This window comes from Vanacampus margaritifer, chromosome 2 (assembly GCF_051991255.1).
Source record: "Vanacampus margaritifer isolate UIUO_Vmar chromosome 2, RoL_Vmar_1.0, whole genome shotgun sequence".
NCBI classification, from domain to species: Eukaryota; Metazoa; Chordata; class Actinopteri; order Syngnathiformes; family Syngnathidae; genus Vanacampus; species Vanacampus margaritifer.
The window spans coordinates 44,806,982-44,825,509 of NC_135433.1; the positions used below are offsets into that span (position 1 = coordinate 44,806,982).

The 18,528-nt window shown below is 38.3% G+C and overlaps 1 protein-coding gene across 4 annotated transcripts in view; it reads left to right on the forward strand.

Moving 5' to 3' along the window:
* LOC144043041 (phosphatase and actin regulator 1-like) overlaps nt 1-18,528 on the forward strand; it is a 61,646-nt gene that overhangs the window by 9,734 nt on the left and 33,384 nt on the right. Inside the window, exons 1-2 of one of the 4 annotated variants that reach the window (XM_077556248.1) lie at nt 1,176-1,320; nt 12,345-12,509. In XM_077556248.1, the coding sequence (XP_077412374.1) occupies nt 1,263-1,320; nt 12,345-12,509 (223 nt within the window). In that variant the 5' untranslated portion in view covers nt 1,176-1,262. Of the gene's footprint in view, nt 1-1,175; nt 1,321-7,678; nt 8,134-12,344; nt 12,510-18,528 lie in introns of those variants that run through there. The other 3 variants (XM_077556249.1, XM_077556246.1, XM_077556247.1) reach the window with 3 other exon arrangements.

Genomic DNA, 18,528 nt, shown 5'->3' on the forward strand with positions numbered 1-18,528 from the left:
TTATTTATTGTTGCTGTCCCCGGTACCGCTCTCACTGTGCACCATGTTGCTGCATTTCTGCTGAGTAAGGGTCCCTTCAACAGCCACTCCAAGTTAGTTCAGTCAAAGCTGCAATGCACCACTCAGCAGTCCTTTACAGCGTTATCTTATCCCTACAGTAAAACTCACACACAAAAAATACACAATAGTTTTCACAATTACATTTTGTACTTACGTTTCCCCATAAAATGCTAGATGCAAATACTATACAGTATACTGTACATCAGCGAACTCCTTTCAAGCAGGTTGAGGACGAAAAATGACATTGATTTTAATGATATCATTTCATTGTTTGTTTTGAGTAGTGGTAAACCGTTTTGAATATATTTACAGTGAGAGGAACGAGCGCCATCGCTGAAATGCGTTAAAGTGAAGTGAGAGAAGACTAAATGAGACAGGGAACTTGAACCATTCCTTTGGCGTATTGCTCACTGACAAACTAACAAACGGCTGCTACACTACTGCAGTTGTTTGTTTACATTCAAACTTCAGCTCGCAGTCACCGCGAGTGACACCATGCACGTCATCAGACTGTTCATTGATCAGTGGAGAATTCAGGCATGCTCCTCTCATTTCTTCAAACAAGGTGTCGAGTAGACTATAATCTGTAACAAGAGGGGAGGAGACAAACAAAAAAACAAAACAAAACAAAAAAATAATAATGATGATGATTATTATTATTATTATTTATTGTGTTCCATTTTTTAATCAGGAAACGGGTAACATAATCACATTAGGCTCCATTATCGATTAATGCATATTTTGTGTTGCTAAATCAACTCGATTGCAATGTGCCTAAGGTTGAAGCAGTCTATGGAGCGCTACTGCCCTCTAGTGAGGTGGAGACAGTTCTGCAACAGCAGGCAAGTAAACAACCAAGTTGAATGCATTTCATGAAGCTAAGTGCTAGTAAAACGGCGACTTTTTAATCTACGCGGTAGATTTTGAACAATACATTTATCTGTCGAAATAATTTCATTCATATGACGCCGTAAAAATAGGACATCATTGCAGTTATGGACAAATGTGTAAATGTGTTTGGATAAGGAAGTGACTCTAACAGGTGCAGACTGAGAAGATGTCTGTTAACCGTGGGAAAGCGTCTGACGTTGGGCAATGACGTCATCACGCCTGGCTGCGTTAAAAGAGCTGTTTACATTCGATTACCGTCAGTGCAAGTCCAGTGTTAAATGCACTGGCAGTGAAGTGGAAACGATCACACTATGGGTATCACGAATGTCTTTGGGCGTAGATGTGGCAAGCGGATTCATCATTTAAAAGGTAAAATTGACTATAGTATCCGGATTTTCTTTTTTTTTTGGGGGGGGGGGGGGGGGGTTATTCAACATTTGCAAACTAAGTTTAGCAATCCCGAATTAATATTGTTGACAGCAACAACGTCTTTGTTACTACTAGAAGGATAATTGTATTTTGAATATTTGACATTTTCATTCAAGTTAATTGTAAAGTAATTTTGAGTAGAAATATCTGGGTTTTGTACGTAGACTGTCTATAATTTGACGTGACGTCATTACGTACTACAAACGCTTAAAAGAGGCCAGGTTCATTCATTCATTAGAACAACCGTCACTTTTGTAAACTCTTTGTAAACTTAAAATAAATTAAAATAGGCGCAGTGGAATGGACTGCAATTTACACTACAGTATTTGCAAGGGTTTTTTGAATTTACTAATATGGCCTGCTAGGTGGCAGCATTGTAAAGGCTACTTTTTGGAGTGAGTAAAGTGACACTGCAAGATTTTTGCTCTTTGTTGAAGCTCTAGAATGATGTGCATACCTACTGAATTTACTGAGCTTCACTTAAAAAATATTTTAGGGGGTGGGGGAGATGTACTGTATATAATGGTGAAATGACATAAACAATACAAAGTTTGTCACCAACATGGTGCCGGTGGGCAGCAGGTAGCCCCCCAAAGACCACATGAGTAGTAGATCAACGGTCTGCCCTTAAAAATTGCTTACCAATGATGCAACAACGCGATTTCCTAGGAATGTTGTTGAAATGAACATTCGAAAATGTAAACAGTTGCGGCTATTTATAGAAATAGTGTTGCATATTGCCCAATTTTTCAGTTTCCTAAGTTGTTGATAATTACTGTGAGAAATCATTGCACGATCAGTTTCTTCATACAGATGAATATCATTAAAAGTGTGCATCTGGGGTTTAGTGGATAAGGTAAGAGTGTAAGCAGTGCAGCACATGAGCGAGTAGTGAGGATGAATGCAGGGTGAGAATGACAGATGGGTAGAGACAGAGCGATATGGACAGAAGGAACAGATTTGTAGTGACAGGCTGTCCAGTCACAACTTTTTCTCTTTTTTTTTCTTTCTCGACTAAAACCTGCATCACAATGGAAGCCGGTTTAAACTAGTTGGGAGGTGGGGAGGGAGGGCGGCAATGTCAGACTCAAATGCACTTGTGTTGCCTGTGTCACTTGAAGTTTCTCAGTTTAAGAGCCATCCATTTTCTATTGCACTTCTCTTCATTAAGGTTACAATTACAGGACATGAGATGTCTGCTTTTTTATGCTTTTTTTTGTGTGGGAGGAAGTCAGAGTATCTGGATAATTATCACTTCCTTTTTAACTCATTCACTGCCATTGACGGCTATAGACATCAAAAATTAATTTGAACTATTTCTATTAGTTTAACATTTTTTCCACTTTTTCCACCTAGAAAAAAATATTGTACATTTAGAACAGATATAAAATTTGTGATTAATCGTGAGTTAACTAGTGAAGTAATGCGATTAATTACGAGAAAAAAATGAATCGCCTGGCGCCCCTAATTTTTAATAATCTTTTCTTCGTTTAAAAAAAAGTCATTTTAATTATTTATTTTTAACATTTTTAATAATCTTTTCTTTTTTAAAGAAAAAAAATATATATATATATATTATAATTTTTTTGAATCGTAATTAATCGCATGACTTCAATAGTTAACTCACTATTAATGACAAATTTTATATCTGTTCTAAATGTACCCCAACAATTTTTAGGTTTTCATACTCTTGTTAACAAAAGTGTTTTTTTTTAAAAAACTAATATAAATAGTAAAAATGAAATTTTGACGTCTATAGCCGTTAATCGCAGCGAATGAGTTAAGTTTATCATGAGAATTTTCTTTTGTGCTAGAAATGCGATCAGCTCGGAATCGTCTGATCTCTCCAATGTTTGACACCAACGTTAACAATTACCCACAATTGTGCTATCTGCTGATAAAGTAACACCGGGGCCTATAGGGAATATTTAATGCGCCTCTCAAATGAGGCTGAGCTATTTGAAGTGCTGATCAAGCTCCCAATGCTGCTTCTGTGGGCCCCCCGGGCGCTTGTTTGTTACTTTGCTCGCATTACATTCATGTCTGTTGTCAATTTTTGCGCTTCATAAATAAGTGAGGCACTGCAGTGTCAGTGGCTGTGTAGCTTTACAGTTTGCGGTTAATTGTGGATAATCCCTTTTGTTCAGATTCTGATTCTGATAATTTGGAGATGAACATGACATGACCTATAAAATGTTGTGAGGTGACGGTACCACTTCATATTTTAATTAGTGGTGTCAAAGTTAGTGTGTTCATTTTTAGTTAATTTAAAGTTCCTTTAACGCCACCATTTTTATTTTTTTTATGTGCGATTAATGACCGCCCCTTCCTAGGAAATCGTGTACTGGGTGAGTTCCACACAGCAGACACGTCCATGTCAAAATTTAGCAGTAATAAATTTAATAATAATGCATATATTTGCGGAGACTGGGGTCAAGTTGTATTTTACAATTTTTAAAATGTTACCTCATGTTAAAGATTAGATAGCTCTTATTATGAAAAGAAAAATGCACTGAGCTGTCACCAACGTCTTACAAATGCAATTATGCCATCTAGTGGCAGAAAAATGACCTCAACACAAATCCATATTGTTTAACAGTACAGTATATCTTTTTAATTTTAACTAAATTTTATGATTTATTATGAAATTTCTGTATCAATGACTAAAAGATGCAGCCATATTTCTATATATATTTTTAATACTTTCCCCCCTCACATTTGTTGAGTATGAAAACATTTTATTGTACATTTAGAACAGATAAAATTTGCGCTTAATCATGAGTTAACTATTGAAGTCATGCGATTAATTACAATTAACTCATTCACTGCCATTGACGGCTATACACGTCAAAAATTCATTTGAACTATTTCTATTAATTTGACTTTTTTTTCACTTTTGTTAGCAAGAGTATGAAAACCTGGAAAACATGTTTTTTTGTACATTTAGAACAGATATAAAATTTGTGATTAATCGGGAGGTAACTAGTGAAGTCATGCGATTAATTACGATTACAAATTTTAATCGCCTGACGCCCCTGATTTTTAATAAGTTTTTCTTGAATGAGTTAAAAAAAATTTAATCGCCTTACACCCCTAATTTTAATACTAAAATTTTCAAGTTTTACACATCATATCAATTCAAAATAAGCATTTGATGTACAGGAATCACTTTTGTCCCCCTGAGCTTGCCATCACCATATTCTACACCGAAATATCTGTGACTTTGAATGTGTGTGTGTGTGGCTTTAAAAGGCGTGGCCTGGCCTGTTGGAATCAGTGAGTGTGTGTGTTGATTTAGCCATTGTTTGCTAAGGATAGTGCCGGCTGTTTAGTGGCTAACTTTCACCTAGTTTGTGTGTTGAGTTACTCAGTGTAAGCTGCGACCATTGACAGCTTGTGAATGAAAGTGAGTGTTAGTAATTGAAACCAAAAAAATGGGCAAAAATTAAGCGAAATTGGATAATTTCATGTTGCGCCCATTATCATCTGTCATGGAACATTGGTGTGCTACAATATACTGTGTGTATGTGGTGCATGGACACATCGCCATATAGATGTTTTGATTGTTGGAACACAAAAAGTATTGGAAATCGGACTTGTATATACGAAATTATATGAGACAACCTAATATTATTATTATAAAATATGAAAATAAAATCTCAGTAGCCATGTGGGTCAGTTGTGTGTCGCTGTGGTAGAACTGGGTCAGTAGCTGTGGGCCAGTTCCTCATAGAACACAGTGATTGGAAACTGGGTTGACCTTGGTGGACAGTACGTGGCATTCGACATCTTTATCAAGGTTGACCAAAAGCAGTTCAACGCTAATCCGGGCCAAGGTTTTGGGTGTTGTTGTGTGTGTGTTTACTTGTGAATTGTTATTGCGCCATTCGAAGTAGCCTTGAGGAGTGTCCATTTTGGTCCCGGTCACAATGTTGTAGTGTTGTATTGTGTCAAAGTCACAATGTACCATAAAGTTAACCTGTGAGAGTGCAACTGCGCCAAACTGTGTCACTCGCATTGCAGGTGTCCATTTTTTCATCCTTGGACCTGCAATTGTACAGCACAAAACCACAGCCTTGTAGAGGCGGAACTATTCTTATGCACTTAATACATAAATACAAAAAAAGTGAAAGCCATGAATGTACAGGTGCTTGTATTTTTTTTTTTTAATACAGTATCCTCAAAAAGTTGAATATTTTCAATAATTCCATTCAAAATGTCAATCTTTCATAGATTATACATTTAGGATCCACAATTTAGGTGATTTCAAGTACTTATTTGTTCATTTTTACATTATATGGGCTTCTAGCTCATGAAAACAGGATGTCGAAAAATTATAATAATGTGAAAATATCACGTCTTTTGCATGGGGAAAAAAGATGGATGGTATTTTCAAGACGATATTTCAATCTTCAATAGTTGTTTGGATTCCCTCTGCCTTAATCACTGCCTCGGTGCACCGTGGCATTGCCTGGGGGTCCTGGAAGCCCAGGCTTTCTTGATGCTTGCTGTCATCTCTTTGTTTTTTGTGTCTGGTGGTCCTCATTTTCCTCTTTATAGTACTATATTACAAGAGGAAAACAAGGACCACAATACTGTATCACGGTGCATCGAGGCAGTGGTTAAGGCAAAGGGAATACAACCAATTATTGAAGATTGACATATCGTTTTGAAAATACCATCATCCATCCATCTTTTTTTCCCATGCAAAAGACTGGGAAGTATTTCTTCACATTATTCAAATTTTTTGACATCCTGTTTTCATGGGTTTTATGAGCTGGAAGCCCAAATAATGTAAAAATAAAAATAAAAATAAATAAATACTTGAAATCACTTAAGTTGTGGGCCCTGAATCTATAATTTTTGAAAGTTTGACTTTTTGAATGAAATTATTCAACTTTTTGAGGATATTTCAAAATTTTTGACGACCTTCTGTATGACTTTGTCTTGTTGTTGTGGATTCTTTATGGTTTTTAGATTTAATTCATTGATTTTGTGTTTTTTTTTAAAAAATCTGCATTTGAGGTACAGTAGCTGTTGTGTTTTGTGGACGGTCCCTGAATACCCCCGGTGCACCGCAAGAGTGAAACTTAAAGTATGTTCCTACTTGATACAGCTACTCATAGCCCTTGTAGTCCACTTTAGAATTTACAAGTTACGATTTTCTTTTCCATAACATTTTTTAATGTATCTTTTGTGCAATGTAATGTCTTGTATCTTATTGTGCATATTGTTGCTAGTAGTGTTAGGTTAGTATGCTAGCAATATTGAATGTGTCATATGAAGGTGGTTTGTTTGAGTTGAGTAATTTAACTACTGAATACAATCATATGTAATAGGGGTGTGCCAAAAAAATCGATTCTCATTTAGTACGATTCAGAATCGATTTTATTTCAATAATTTTATACTGTCTATCATTTGGTTGCGTGTGCCTTTATTTGGAGCGCTGTTCATGTTGTACCCGATTTGGCCACTTAGGGGCAGTGTGGTGCCACGCGGTCTCATACACTGTTAAATTGTAGCCACATCAGAGAGTAGAAGGAAAAAGTCACAATCAAGTTATTCCAATAAAAGTAGTTTTTTTGCAGCGTGGAGACGTTCTTTTGAGTGCTAAAAGTGCCGCGAGTAGAGCACTAATTAGCATTAGCGAGTCAGACTGGAGTAAATCATTACGATTCCTTGAACATCTATAAATTGAAGCAAAAATCATTGTCAATCAAATCATTTTGAATCAAAATCGAAAATTGATTGTGAATCGAATCGCACACCAAATAATCGGCATCGAATCGTGAGACATTCAAAGTTTCCCACCCCTAATATGTAACATGAGTTTCTGATTTTGTACATGCTGGATGCATGGTGTTGATGCCTTATGATTACCTCTGTTTTAAGTGCTTTGCCACCATCAGGTGGCGTCTGAATGCAATGACGGACACCTTCACAGTGGGGGATTTTCACGTTTTGTGGCACAGTGTGGTCCCTATCCCTTGCAAACAACAGTGATTCAATGTTGTGATGACTTTATAAAATTATTTTAAATAATAATAAAAAAATATTACAACATATATATCCGTTTTGAAAGACACACAAATGATTAGATTGCTTTCTGGGTCAAATAAAGTCATAAATAAAAATAAACAAAACCTAACGTCAGCGCGTTAATCGCTTTATCAACTGTTTTTGCTTGACCTAATTGTCGTCCAAGCACTCCGTGCAAGTTTGGCTGTCTGTATGTGCGCGCGCATTTATCACGTGACCAGGCATAATCAGCTCGCCTGCCAGCGCTTGCCTATTAGAGGCGCGCACGGCTCAACCAATCAGCGAGGCGCGCCGCTCTGCTCCTCCGATGGTGAATTAGCCACAATAGACTACCGCAGACTGCAGCTCCGCACTGCCGTCCGTCAAGTCGCTCTCGCGCTCCACGTTTCCGTCAGCAGGGCCGGAGCGAAATGTTCAAGACGGCGCACTACCCGTGCGCGGACCCCGCGCCCACCGCCATGCACGGCGCCTGGTGGCTCGCCCGGCACGGCGCGGCGCCCGCCCCCCCGGCCGTGGCCCTGGCCGCGGAGAAGCCCAAGAAGAACGCGTTCAGCCTGGCTCGCATCATGTCCATGGGCGGCAAAAAGGGCCAGCACGCCGCCGACGCGCACTACAACAACAACAACAACACGCCCTTCGCCATCCACTGTCACATCGGCAAGGAAATCAAGCACATTTGCAGCAACTGCAGCCGCGGGAACGACACGCTGGACGGTGAGTGAGTTGAGTGTGTGCGTGGGCCGGCGGCGTGCGAGCACCCACGGGGGGCCCTGCGGCGCCTACATACAGGATACACACACACACACACACACACACACACACTCCTCCTCACCGTCGTCGTCGTCTTCATCGCTGTGTACCACGCGTCCAGTCAATGCATTCATACGCTTTTACAACTTCGTATTTGGTGATATGCTTTCCTGCAACCAGTTGGATTACATGAAAAACAACAATTATTTTCACACATGGAGACGCTTGTATTGATTCCAAGGCTCCTTCAAGCCATTTCCACTTGAGTCTCGTGACATCATCTCTCAGCCATCTTGGGATGCAAACATTTTGTTGTTTTGTAATTATAATGATCACCTTCATTGAAAACCATGACATTTTTCTCTCGTTTTTCTGCTGTTTGGATGATGAGTGCAAGCTTCTTTGTGTTTTGCAATTTATTTTAGTTTTTATCTACCATTAATTTATTTTTCATTTTTTATAATTTTATTTATTGTGTGTATTCCTTAGTTTAGTATCACTGCAGTTAAAACATTTTTTTACTTTACATTTGTACTATTTAAATTTTTTAGATTGTGTATATACTTTCAGATTTCTCATTTTCTTAAATAATTTTTAGTTTTGAAGTGTATATTAGGATTTTTTTCATGATGTATTTTACTGTATTATATATATTTTAAAATAACTATAACAGTTATTTTTTTAAGCATTTTTCAGTTATTGAGAACTTTGACCGGAAGAAAATTGTCACTCATGACAGTGGTCTTTTATTTTTATTCTTGACCCATTATAAGTTCTAGAATATTAGACTTTTGATGATTTTAATAGCTCTAACAGCTCTTAGACGAAAGGTCAGTGGTGAGGTCATACACAAAAAAGCAGTATTGATGTCATGACATTACCAAAACGCTGAACACTTATTGATTATGCTCAGAACTGCGACTCACGTAAGGATTTCCATGATGCATCAAACATCAATGTAGTCCTTTTGTAGGTCTTGTTTTGTTGTTGTTGCCATTTTGGCACAGCAACATCTTGTGACAGTTTAATGTTTTGATAGTGTGATTCTTTTTTTTGAACCCTTGCTGTTTATTGATTAGATGCCGGATGCTCATAAATGACTTCCTTCCGGTGTCCTTCGAAGCATTTTAATGAAGTGGTTTGAATTCCGCCTGGATTCGATCTCCATTGACTGCAGTGTTATTTATCAGGCGGTGTTTCGTCTCCCAGCGTTGGCCTTGAGGCAGCAGACCAGTCAAGTAATGGGCCGTGAGCCTGCGAGCTCCATTGCATGACTTGGTCTTGTCCCGCCACAACACCTCAGGGTGGTGGCTGACAGGCCTCTGAAGTGATCTGTTTGTGTTGGCAAACACCACGGGAGCGACTGTGACGTAATTACAACGAGCTACTGGCCCGGTGTCGGGGGTGATCATGTCGAGTGATGTGCTGACCTTGGCGCACATTTCACACTTGGCTAGAGGTCGCCGGTCATGTCAGCGTTTTCCATTTTGTTTGGCAGAGCATTTCATATTGCCTTGAAGCATCGCTATCAAAGGGAAATCTCAGCTCATGGCTTGTATTGCTTATTGGCGGATTTTTTTGTGTAGGAATCTGTCTGCTGTTGTTTGCGGAAAACTCACTTATTCAATGTTTTTGCACAAAACAATAACAGTATGATTTAGTGCCATCTAGTGGCATCTTGGTGTCATGGAATATGTTGAAATGAGTGAAGGAGTTGCATTTGGACGATAAGTAAGTAGGGCTGGGGAAAAAAAGTCAAGCCACTCGCAAAAATGTGTGTGAATAAAAACAATATTTAATCATTTAAAACCCCTATTTAGTAGTTCCTGGAACGAATGTTCCGTGTTTCTGTTGCTGGGGATGGCCAGACGCAAGTCACGCACTTCCTTTGCGTTCATCCTTAAAATTTCCCAAATTTGTTTTTGTTTTATATTAAGTTAAATGTTAATACTGCAAAGCACAACTGGTCGATTTTCTAAGTAATCGATTGAATAATTGATTCCCAAAAGATTTGTTTGTGAGCCCTAATAAGTAGTGTTTTTCTACCCCTTGTGGCTACAAGCACTCTTTTTAAAGGGGGAGGCATCAAGTTACTTGCAGGTTTTCACTATTTGAGGCAGGGCGAGCTCGGATAGCCCCTAAATAGTGGAGGAGCAGTGGAGTTGGTAGTGTTAATAGAGATTAGCTGGCTCTGTTAAAGTTCAATGTGAAGTGTCAATGCTAAAATGTATTTTTATTTTACGGAATTATAATTGTTGCTTTTCATGCTGTGTTTCGTGGAAGGCAACGATGCAATCAAGCAAATATGTCAAACCAAACGCAAGCTAATGTTAATTTCATCTCATGGTGTAGTGACATTCTGATTTGCATTATTGAAGTTGCTCAAATCTAATAGCACATGGTAAGTTTAAAATGCTGGTTTATGTTGGTTAACACATTCCAAATAACTATAAGGATTAGTTTTGATGCTGGGTGGATGAGCTTCATTCATTTTCTTTAAAAAAACAAACATCTATATATATATATATATATATATATATATATATATATATATATATATATACTGCAGTGAATATATTACTGGTCTACACCATGTTGGTTGCTAATGCTAAGCATCATTACTCGATGCTAGCACATAAGAAGACAAACTCTTCTCTATTTAACTATATAGAGACAGGCCAGTGTTAAAGACAGGCATATTGTGGTTAGTCTCGTATACATATTGTACCCTAACTGCACTTTGTGCAAATGACAATTGTGTGATGTTTGGTGTTTTGTGCTACGCCATCTCGGTTGCTAATGCTTAGCCGACCTTGCTGCTAGTGTAAAAGAAAGCTGAAAATTGTAGTATTTGAACACGAGGTTTGAAGAGTTTATGAAGACTAATGCATAGCTTAACATTTTATTTGTCACAATTTTTATTTGTTTGTAAATTGACAGATTAGAAGTAGGATAGATTGAAGCGTAGCTGCGTTAAAGTTTGTTTTAATGCTACTAAATACTGAAGTCAATAATCTAACATGAGAACATTTCTACCTTTTTGAAAACGGCCAACATATAGTTAAGGCGTTTTTCTTAATAATAAAAACATGGAGGTTAACTGTATTGCAGACAGTTGTAAAAATAACTTGTTGACTTTATATAGGTTTTAAATACCGCAATGAGTCAAGGAAGGAGAGCATGATTATCTATAATGGGTCAGAAACACTTTTTTTTTTAAAGGTAATTCAGTAGCAAATAAGACTTAAAATATACTAGCTACAGTAGTTGGTGATCATTCCTTTAGAGCTGCCAGAATTAAGATTTAATAGCTTGCACATTCAATCATGTTTTGAGTGTACCATGGGTTGTCTGTTTACCATAGGGAGCTGTTTAAAGCCTTCATATTCTACAACTTCGCTTCAACTGCGTGTTGTAACGAAACCATTTTTGATGCGTAACCAAACACGGCACTCTAAACGGTGTCGTCTTTTTAATATTGAATGAAGCTCAGCAAACGTTCCTCTTGATGATGTGCTGTTTGGCTTGCAAAGAGTTTATTGGCAGATTTATGTAAAACACTTGCAGCATATCCGTTTTTGGCTCTTCAAGTGTGGCTGACGTAGATGCGTCCAAAAAATTACTACCAGCTTTCCAAGCCGTTGCATTTTTATTTGTCACAGTTTTTTTTTTATGTATAGTTTTAAGGCACATTCATTTTATTTTTTTAAATAATTGATGCATTAGGTGTTCATTTTTTCTCATTTTTATTTTATTCTATAACTTTTAAGATTACATATTTTGCGATGTTTTATGTCATGTCAAATGATTGTTCTTTTTTTGTTGTTGCTGTTTTGAGTATTCCTTAATTTAGTTTTATCTATCTATCTTTACGCTTTTTCTATTCCAATCGTTTTAGGGGTGTATATTAGAATCAGCATTTCTCAATTTTTGCGGAACTAACATAATAGGTTCTTCGGCTTATTTTGAATGCAGTCTGTTATGCCAGGATTGTTTTTCATACTCATCCAGTTACTTGAGAATTCTGTAGGCGACTTGGCCCAGATTCATGCTGCTTGGACTTTAGTGAGCTTAAGTGCTGCATCTACTGCCCGCTCTTTTGGCACAGATAACACACTATCGTCACCTTTCGGCCTCATCTAAGCTTCCCTTGTCTATCGTTTGCTCCCTCGCAGCCGAAGAGGTCGAGAGGCTGGCCGTGATGAGATCCGAGTCCTTGGTCTCCGGCGCCCACACTCCGCCCATCCGATGTCGGAGCAGGCTCGCCACGCTCGGACGCCTGCTCAAGCCCTGGAAATGGAGGAAGAAGAAGAGTGACAAGTTCAAGCAGACTTCAGCCGGTATGTTCATGTTCTTCTTTTATCAGGAAAAAAAGAGTATATTTGTATCTTGTTTCTATTGTGCAGCAATTAGCATTAGAATATAGCTAAGTTTCATCATTATTCACAAACCTGTTCAAAACGGTGGGGAAAAGAGCTTGTTGCAACACGGCCTTGGTTGATCTCTTATACTCTGCTGCCACCTGCTGGGCTTTTTTGCAATAACTACCATTGCTTAAAGCGACCTCTTCAGGTCAGTGGCTGCATCAGAGCCTTCTGTATGCTCAAGCATAAAAAATAAAAATAAAACATATAAATATGTTTTTGGGACCATAGCAATATTTAAAATAGAACATTTTTATACGTTTTTGGGCGCAAATGAGTTAATAAAACAAACCATAATATAAGGTATAACATAAAGTAAGGTGTGTAGTAATGTATTTTCATTTGTTTAATTTGTGTGCGCCTTTGTAGGCTAGCTAGCTCGCTACTTTGTCATTCATTAATGTATTTACTGGTCCTCAAGGACCGGACTTTGACACCACTGTATTAGAAAGACAGGGCTGTGCACTTTGAATTTTGGTGCTGGTTGGGGTACTGACTGTCATCTTTTTATTTTTTTTTATTTTTTATTTTTATGCCAGCAAGCTACATTGTCAATTTGTCATCCATTTAAAATGTGACATGTTGGTATTAGATGAGAGTGAAGGAATGAAGGAAAAACAGGAGAAAAAAATTCACTAACCAATGTCTTTCTATTATTTGGTTGTCTATTCATACATTAGCAGGCTGGGTTGTCATGGATAAAGACAGGAGGACTTAACAATTTGAATTGAGGCAGGGGGAATGCTTCCATTGTGACACAAATGATGAAGAAAGACAAACTCTAAATTTGTATCTAAATTCCAATAGGTTTAGAGTATTGCCCTCTGCAAAGTTAATTGTTTGTGTCGTTTTTGCCTAATTCCGCTAACACACATCGGAACAGTACGACCAGCCAACATTGTGCTCTCTGAAGTCTAAATATCGTGTGTGCTTGGTTGCGGAGGGTGGAAAATCATTTTAAAAATGCATTAAGTTGCAGTCTGGAGCCTGCTAGGAGATGGCACAAATTATTTGGTATCTTGAATGAAGCCTCCTTTTTAGACTATTTTCCCATCTAGCACTCCGGTAATATGAGGGACGAGTGAAGGACGTGGTCTGGCGTCGGATGTGGATGGATATCATTTGTCCGGGCTGATGCATCCCTGACTTCTGCTGTCAGTTGGCTTGACGGCAGGGCGGTCGTTTTTGTCAGACTGCATCTCCTTAGGTTGGGAAAGCAAGAGACAAGCAGACCTGAATCTTGTCTCCACAGGGCAGGATGTTCTAGTTTACGCAGTTAGATCCCTGAAGATGTGATCAAAAGGAATAATGAATTTAAAAAAAAAACAACAACTTGACATTCAATGTTTATTTTAGTTTATGGTTGCTGTTCTGCAGTGCTCAGAACACCTCCCCCCCCCCAAAAAAAGTGTTTCGATCCAGGGCACAGTTTTTACTATGTTTATTCAAAGGAGGCATCTATTGGAGTGGAGGTCGTTAGACTGGTTGATTGATGGCGGTTAATTGTTTCACAGAGGGAATTTTTCTCCTGAGTGTAATAATTGAGGTAGAGGATTTCATTCAAGTGGGGGGACCTGTTGACTAACAGAGGCAAGGCGTTGAATATTGCAGTCTGCTACTTAAGCACACACAATAAGCAGCATATTTCTTGTGGCGTTCTGCACACCAGGTATTTAATAAAATGGAGTATCTTGTTTGTGGAGAGGTGTTAATTCAAGTGGATGCACCTGCCCACTACTTGTTTTCTATTGTCTATTAGTCCGCTGTAATGCATCATTTCTCTCACGGAGAAATCATTTATTTTAAGGGGGCACGTATTTAAGAGGAGGCTTTTATTTTTTTAATCATGTGGCGTTGAATATGCTGCAGTAGAGACTGGTTTCTTCTGTTACTAAGAATTGTCACAGCTGTTATTAAAATGAGGCTACTAATTGGGGAGAGGCATTTATTCATCTGGACCAGACGTCTATTGGAACAAGGAGAGGACTAGTTCTTTGTAATGTTTAACTTTCTGCACATCAGGTGCCATTTGTCACTTATTCACTCGCAGCCATTTTCACTGAAGCAACCCCCTTCGCTCCCGGCTGTTTTACTGGATTTTGACAGATTTTTGCAAGGCCCACATAATATTGTGGTCTATTGCTATAAAACATGGAACCTACCAAAAGAAAGATTAGTCTCTTCTTTTGTTCGGAAAAAAAGTATGTTTCTATCTGTTTCCGTTTTGCAGCAATTAGCATTAGAATATAGCTAAGTTTCATCATTCTTCACAAATCTGTTTAGAACTGTGGGGAAATCAGCTTGTTTGCAACATGGCCCTGGTTGGTCTCTTATACTCTGCTGCCACCCGCTGGCCCTTTTTTGTAATAACTACCATTGCAATTCAGAGGCTGCATCAAAGCCTTCTGTATGCTCTAGCATAAAACAAAAACAAAAAAAAAACGTATAAATATGTCTTTGGGACACTTATAACATTTTAAATAGAACAGATTTATACATTTTTGGGAGCAAATGAGTTAATAGCCATGCATACTTTTTGCTTTGTTTTTAGTCCTGTACCGTTTACATTTTAAATTCCACCATCACATTCTAACAAGCATCACTGGACAACATAAAGAGGCCAAAAGATGCTCCATGGAAGCAAAAAGCTCTTTTCATTCCTTTGTGTTAAGCGCTTTTTTTTAATTCTACATAAAGGTCGCTCTTCAAATTATTCACTTGCTGCTATTGTTCTTGCAATATTGTTTTGATTCACCGTAGCAGTGGATTGCATGCACACTTAACAAATGTAACCTTTTGGAGTGAAATGTTTTGTTTTTAAGTGAATGTAGTTCACATGCAGCTCGGAAGATCAGATCCACGCTGTCACATCAAATTGAGGGAGATGCATGAACTTGTTGAAAAGTAACACACAAAAAAAAAATGCTATTCCTTCACAGGTTGTAAATAAATGGTTGAAAAGTTCTAAGCCGAAATGCTAACGGGAGTGGAGCATTTAATCAACAGAGAACTTCATCAAAGCAAATTGTAGCAACCCATTAAAAGTCCCCAAATTTCCTTGGGGACGAATTAAGTATCTGCATAAACTCACCTTGCCATCCCCTGGATAGCAAGCAAATACATCCCAAAGGAGCTGGATGACGTCAGACGGGTTTGAGTGGATGCCGTTAAGTGCGCTGAACATTTTATGATGCTATGGCATCATTGCTTTTCTGACCATGAGCTCACCATTTGTTAATTTCCCGTAAAAGTCTGCAAAAAATTTTGGAACAGTTTGGGTTGAGAGTCATGGAACAATCATTAGACATAATTGTACATTTAGCTACATTTTGATTTGAAGCCAGATGAGATTTTAAAAGTCAACAGACAGTGGTGGTATTGAAAGGAGGTAATTCCTACTTGTCTCATTCAGCAAGCGCTATTATTGACTTGAAAGGACCTTTTGAACCCTGTTGCAATTGATTGGTGTTAAAATGGAAAGTGGTACATTTGCCACATGTAATCAGTCAACGCTAAAGACGGGTGTCGATCTCGCCGTATTGACCTTATTTGATGGAATACATATGGCAATTTTATCATCACGATTTGCATTATCTGTGTTTTTTGTCCGAGTTCTGAAGCTGTCAAGCCAATGTACAATTTATTTATTTTGGTTTTATCACACGCGCTAGAGCGGAGCATAACTAAATCATTAAGAATTGATCGATGGTGGGGAATTGATTGTTCAGCAATTGAGGCAAAATGGCGTACACTACTTTGCATCAGGGGCGTTGTTTATTCATTTTCAACTAGGTTTGCCCTCTCAAGTAGAACAGTGCGTCTAATACAAAATATCCATCACTATGATCTTAATGACACGTTTATGTTTTTTTGCCACCAGTTTGGATAGACACAAGACTCTAGTGAGGATAAACGGTTCAGGAAATGGATGGATGGACAGTGCAAATTGAGCTAAATCCACCCACACTTCCGCTGATCTGGCACAACTCCTCTGGGCAAGATTATTCTAATTAATATATTGGTGGTTTTCCCAATGGAATGCCCACATGAGACAGATTTTTTTTTTCTGAAAAAACGTTCAACAACATAACTGGAAATTCAATATTGCACTCCAGTTAAGTCTGTGCGCACTAAAGGATCGAACAGGCCAGCGTCAATACGGAGTAAAGTCAACTCAGCCGCCATAACAATTGCTTCTGAGGGATAACTTCAAAATAAAAGCTAGTTAAGACATTTCTGTCTGTGTACACTGTACAGAATTACTTGTGTCGCTTTTATTTTGGAGTTAACCCTCGCAGTCCGTTGTATGGGGTAGATGCCACGGACTTCCGACTTTAACGCATCATCATCGTTGCCGCGATGCCACTGATGGCCGCGTTCTAACACCCCCCCCCCCCCTCCCCAAACAGGGCGTCTCAACTCTCTGAAATGTCTACGGGAACGCGCAACCGATGGGCACAAAGGCAAAAGCGCAAGAACTGGGTCGCGGCCCACTCATCGCAAACAGGAAACAAAGCTGATGTGTGAAAACCAGGAAGTCGGAAGTCCCGCCTCCTCCGTGGCATATACCCTATAGAAACTTATCAACAGCCGTTGCCGCGGCTAGCTTGACTAGCTAATGATACATTTGCTGTGAATAGACCAAACGTGTGCAGCGACTTCAACTGTTTTATTTCCGTGTTGCTGCGCCGGAGCTTCAACGTTCCAAAATATGCCCAACCAAGATAAATCGACTTAAAGAATAGGTGGACTAAAATGTTCTGCCTCGAACTTCAAAGGCGGCCATGTTTGAGCCGGCCATGTTTTACGCTGCCTTTAGTTTTTTGTTTTACAGACACACACAGTATTGTAATGGTGGCTTTGACGTGATCTTTATTTTTTCTCTTAGTGCACCATCTAGTGGCCGAACTGATTTCGCACTTAGTGGGTTTTTATAATGCAATACAGGAACAATACCGCACACTGAGCTTCCCCATAACAGAGGGAAGGATGTTCTGATCGTCCCGAAAAGCACTTGGGCTGTAATTATTCCAAAATATAACCTGCCACTCGGTTTTAGGTGTTCATTCATCACTTAACCAGTAGAGGGTAGTCATGCACTAAACTTGCCCAGAAGAAGACAGGAACTCTCGATTATTTGATGGAATAATCGATAGGATAATAGATTTGAAAAAAGAATTTAAAGTAACAGCACTGATATTTATGCATATGAAATCAATAGAAAATCAAAATATTAGGAGCAGCTGTCTGGATTCTTCAATGCCGTTCTACGTCAGTGCAATAATACAGTATATTGGTAGCAGCAGTGAAATCTGACAAATTTTACCTTTAACTCATTCACTGCCATTGACGACTAAAGACGTCAAAAATTCATTTGAAATATTTTTATTAAACAGTTTTTTCCACGTTAACAAGAGTATGAAAACCTAGATTTTTTTATTGTACATTTAGAACGGATATAAAATTTGTGATTAATCATGAGTTAACTATTGAAGTCATGCGATTAATTACGATTAAAAAATGTAATCGCCTGACGCCCCTAATTATTAATAATCATCTCGTCAGGCGATTACATTTTTTTTAATTAGAATTAATCACATGACTTCACTAGTTAACTCACAATTAATCACAAATTTTATATCTGTTCAAAATGTACAATAAAAAATGTTTTCTAGGTTAATAGAAATAGCTCAAATGAATGTTTGACGTTTATAGCTGTCAATGGCAGTGAATGAGTTAAGTACATCAGTTTTGTGTAGCTTGTATGTGTATAGAAAAAAAAAAAGCCAAATACAGATTTAAAGCCCACTGTATGAGTCTCATTGCGTTTTATCCAAGCCTCTGATGTTTTTACGTTAATGCCCGAGCGTCCCATTGATTAGTCCCCATGAAAGTTTTAATACTCTCTTTTTCAAGCTTAGAGGATTGCCTCAGG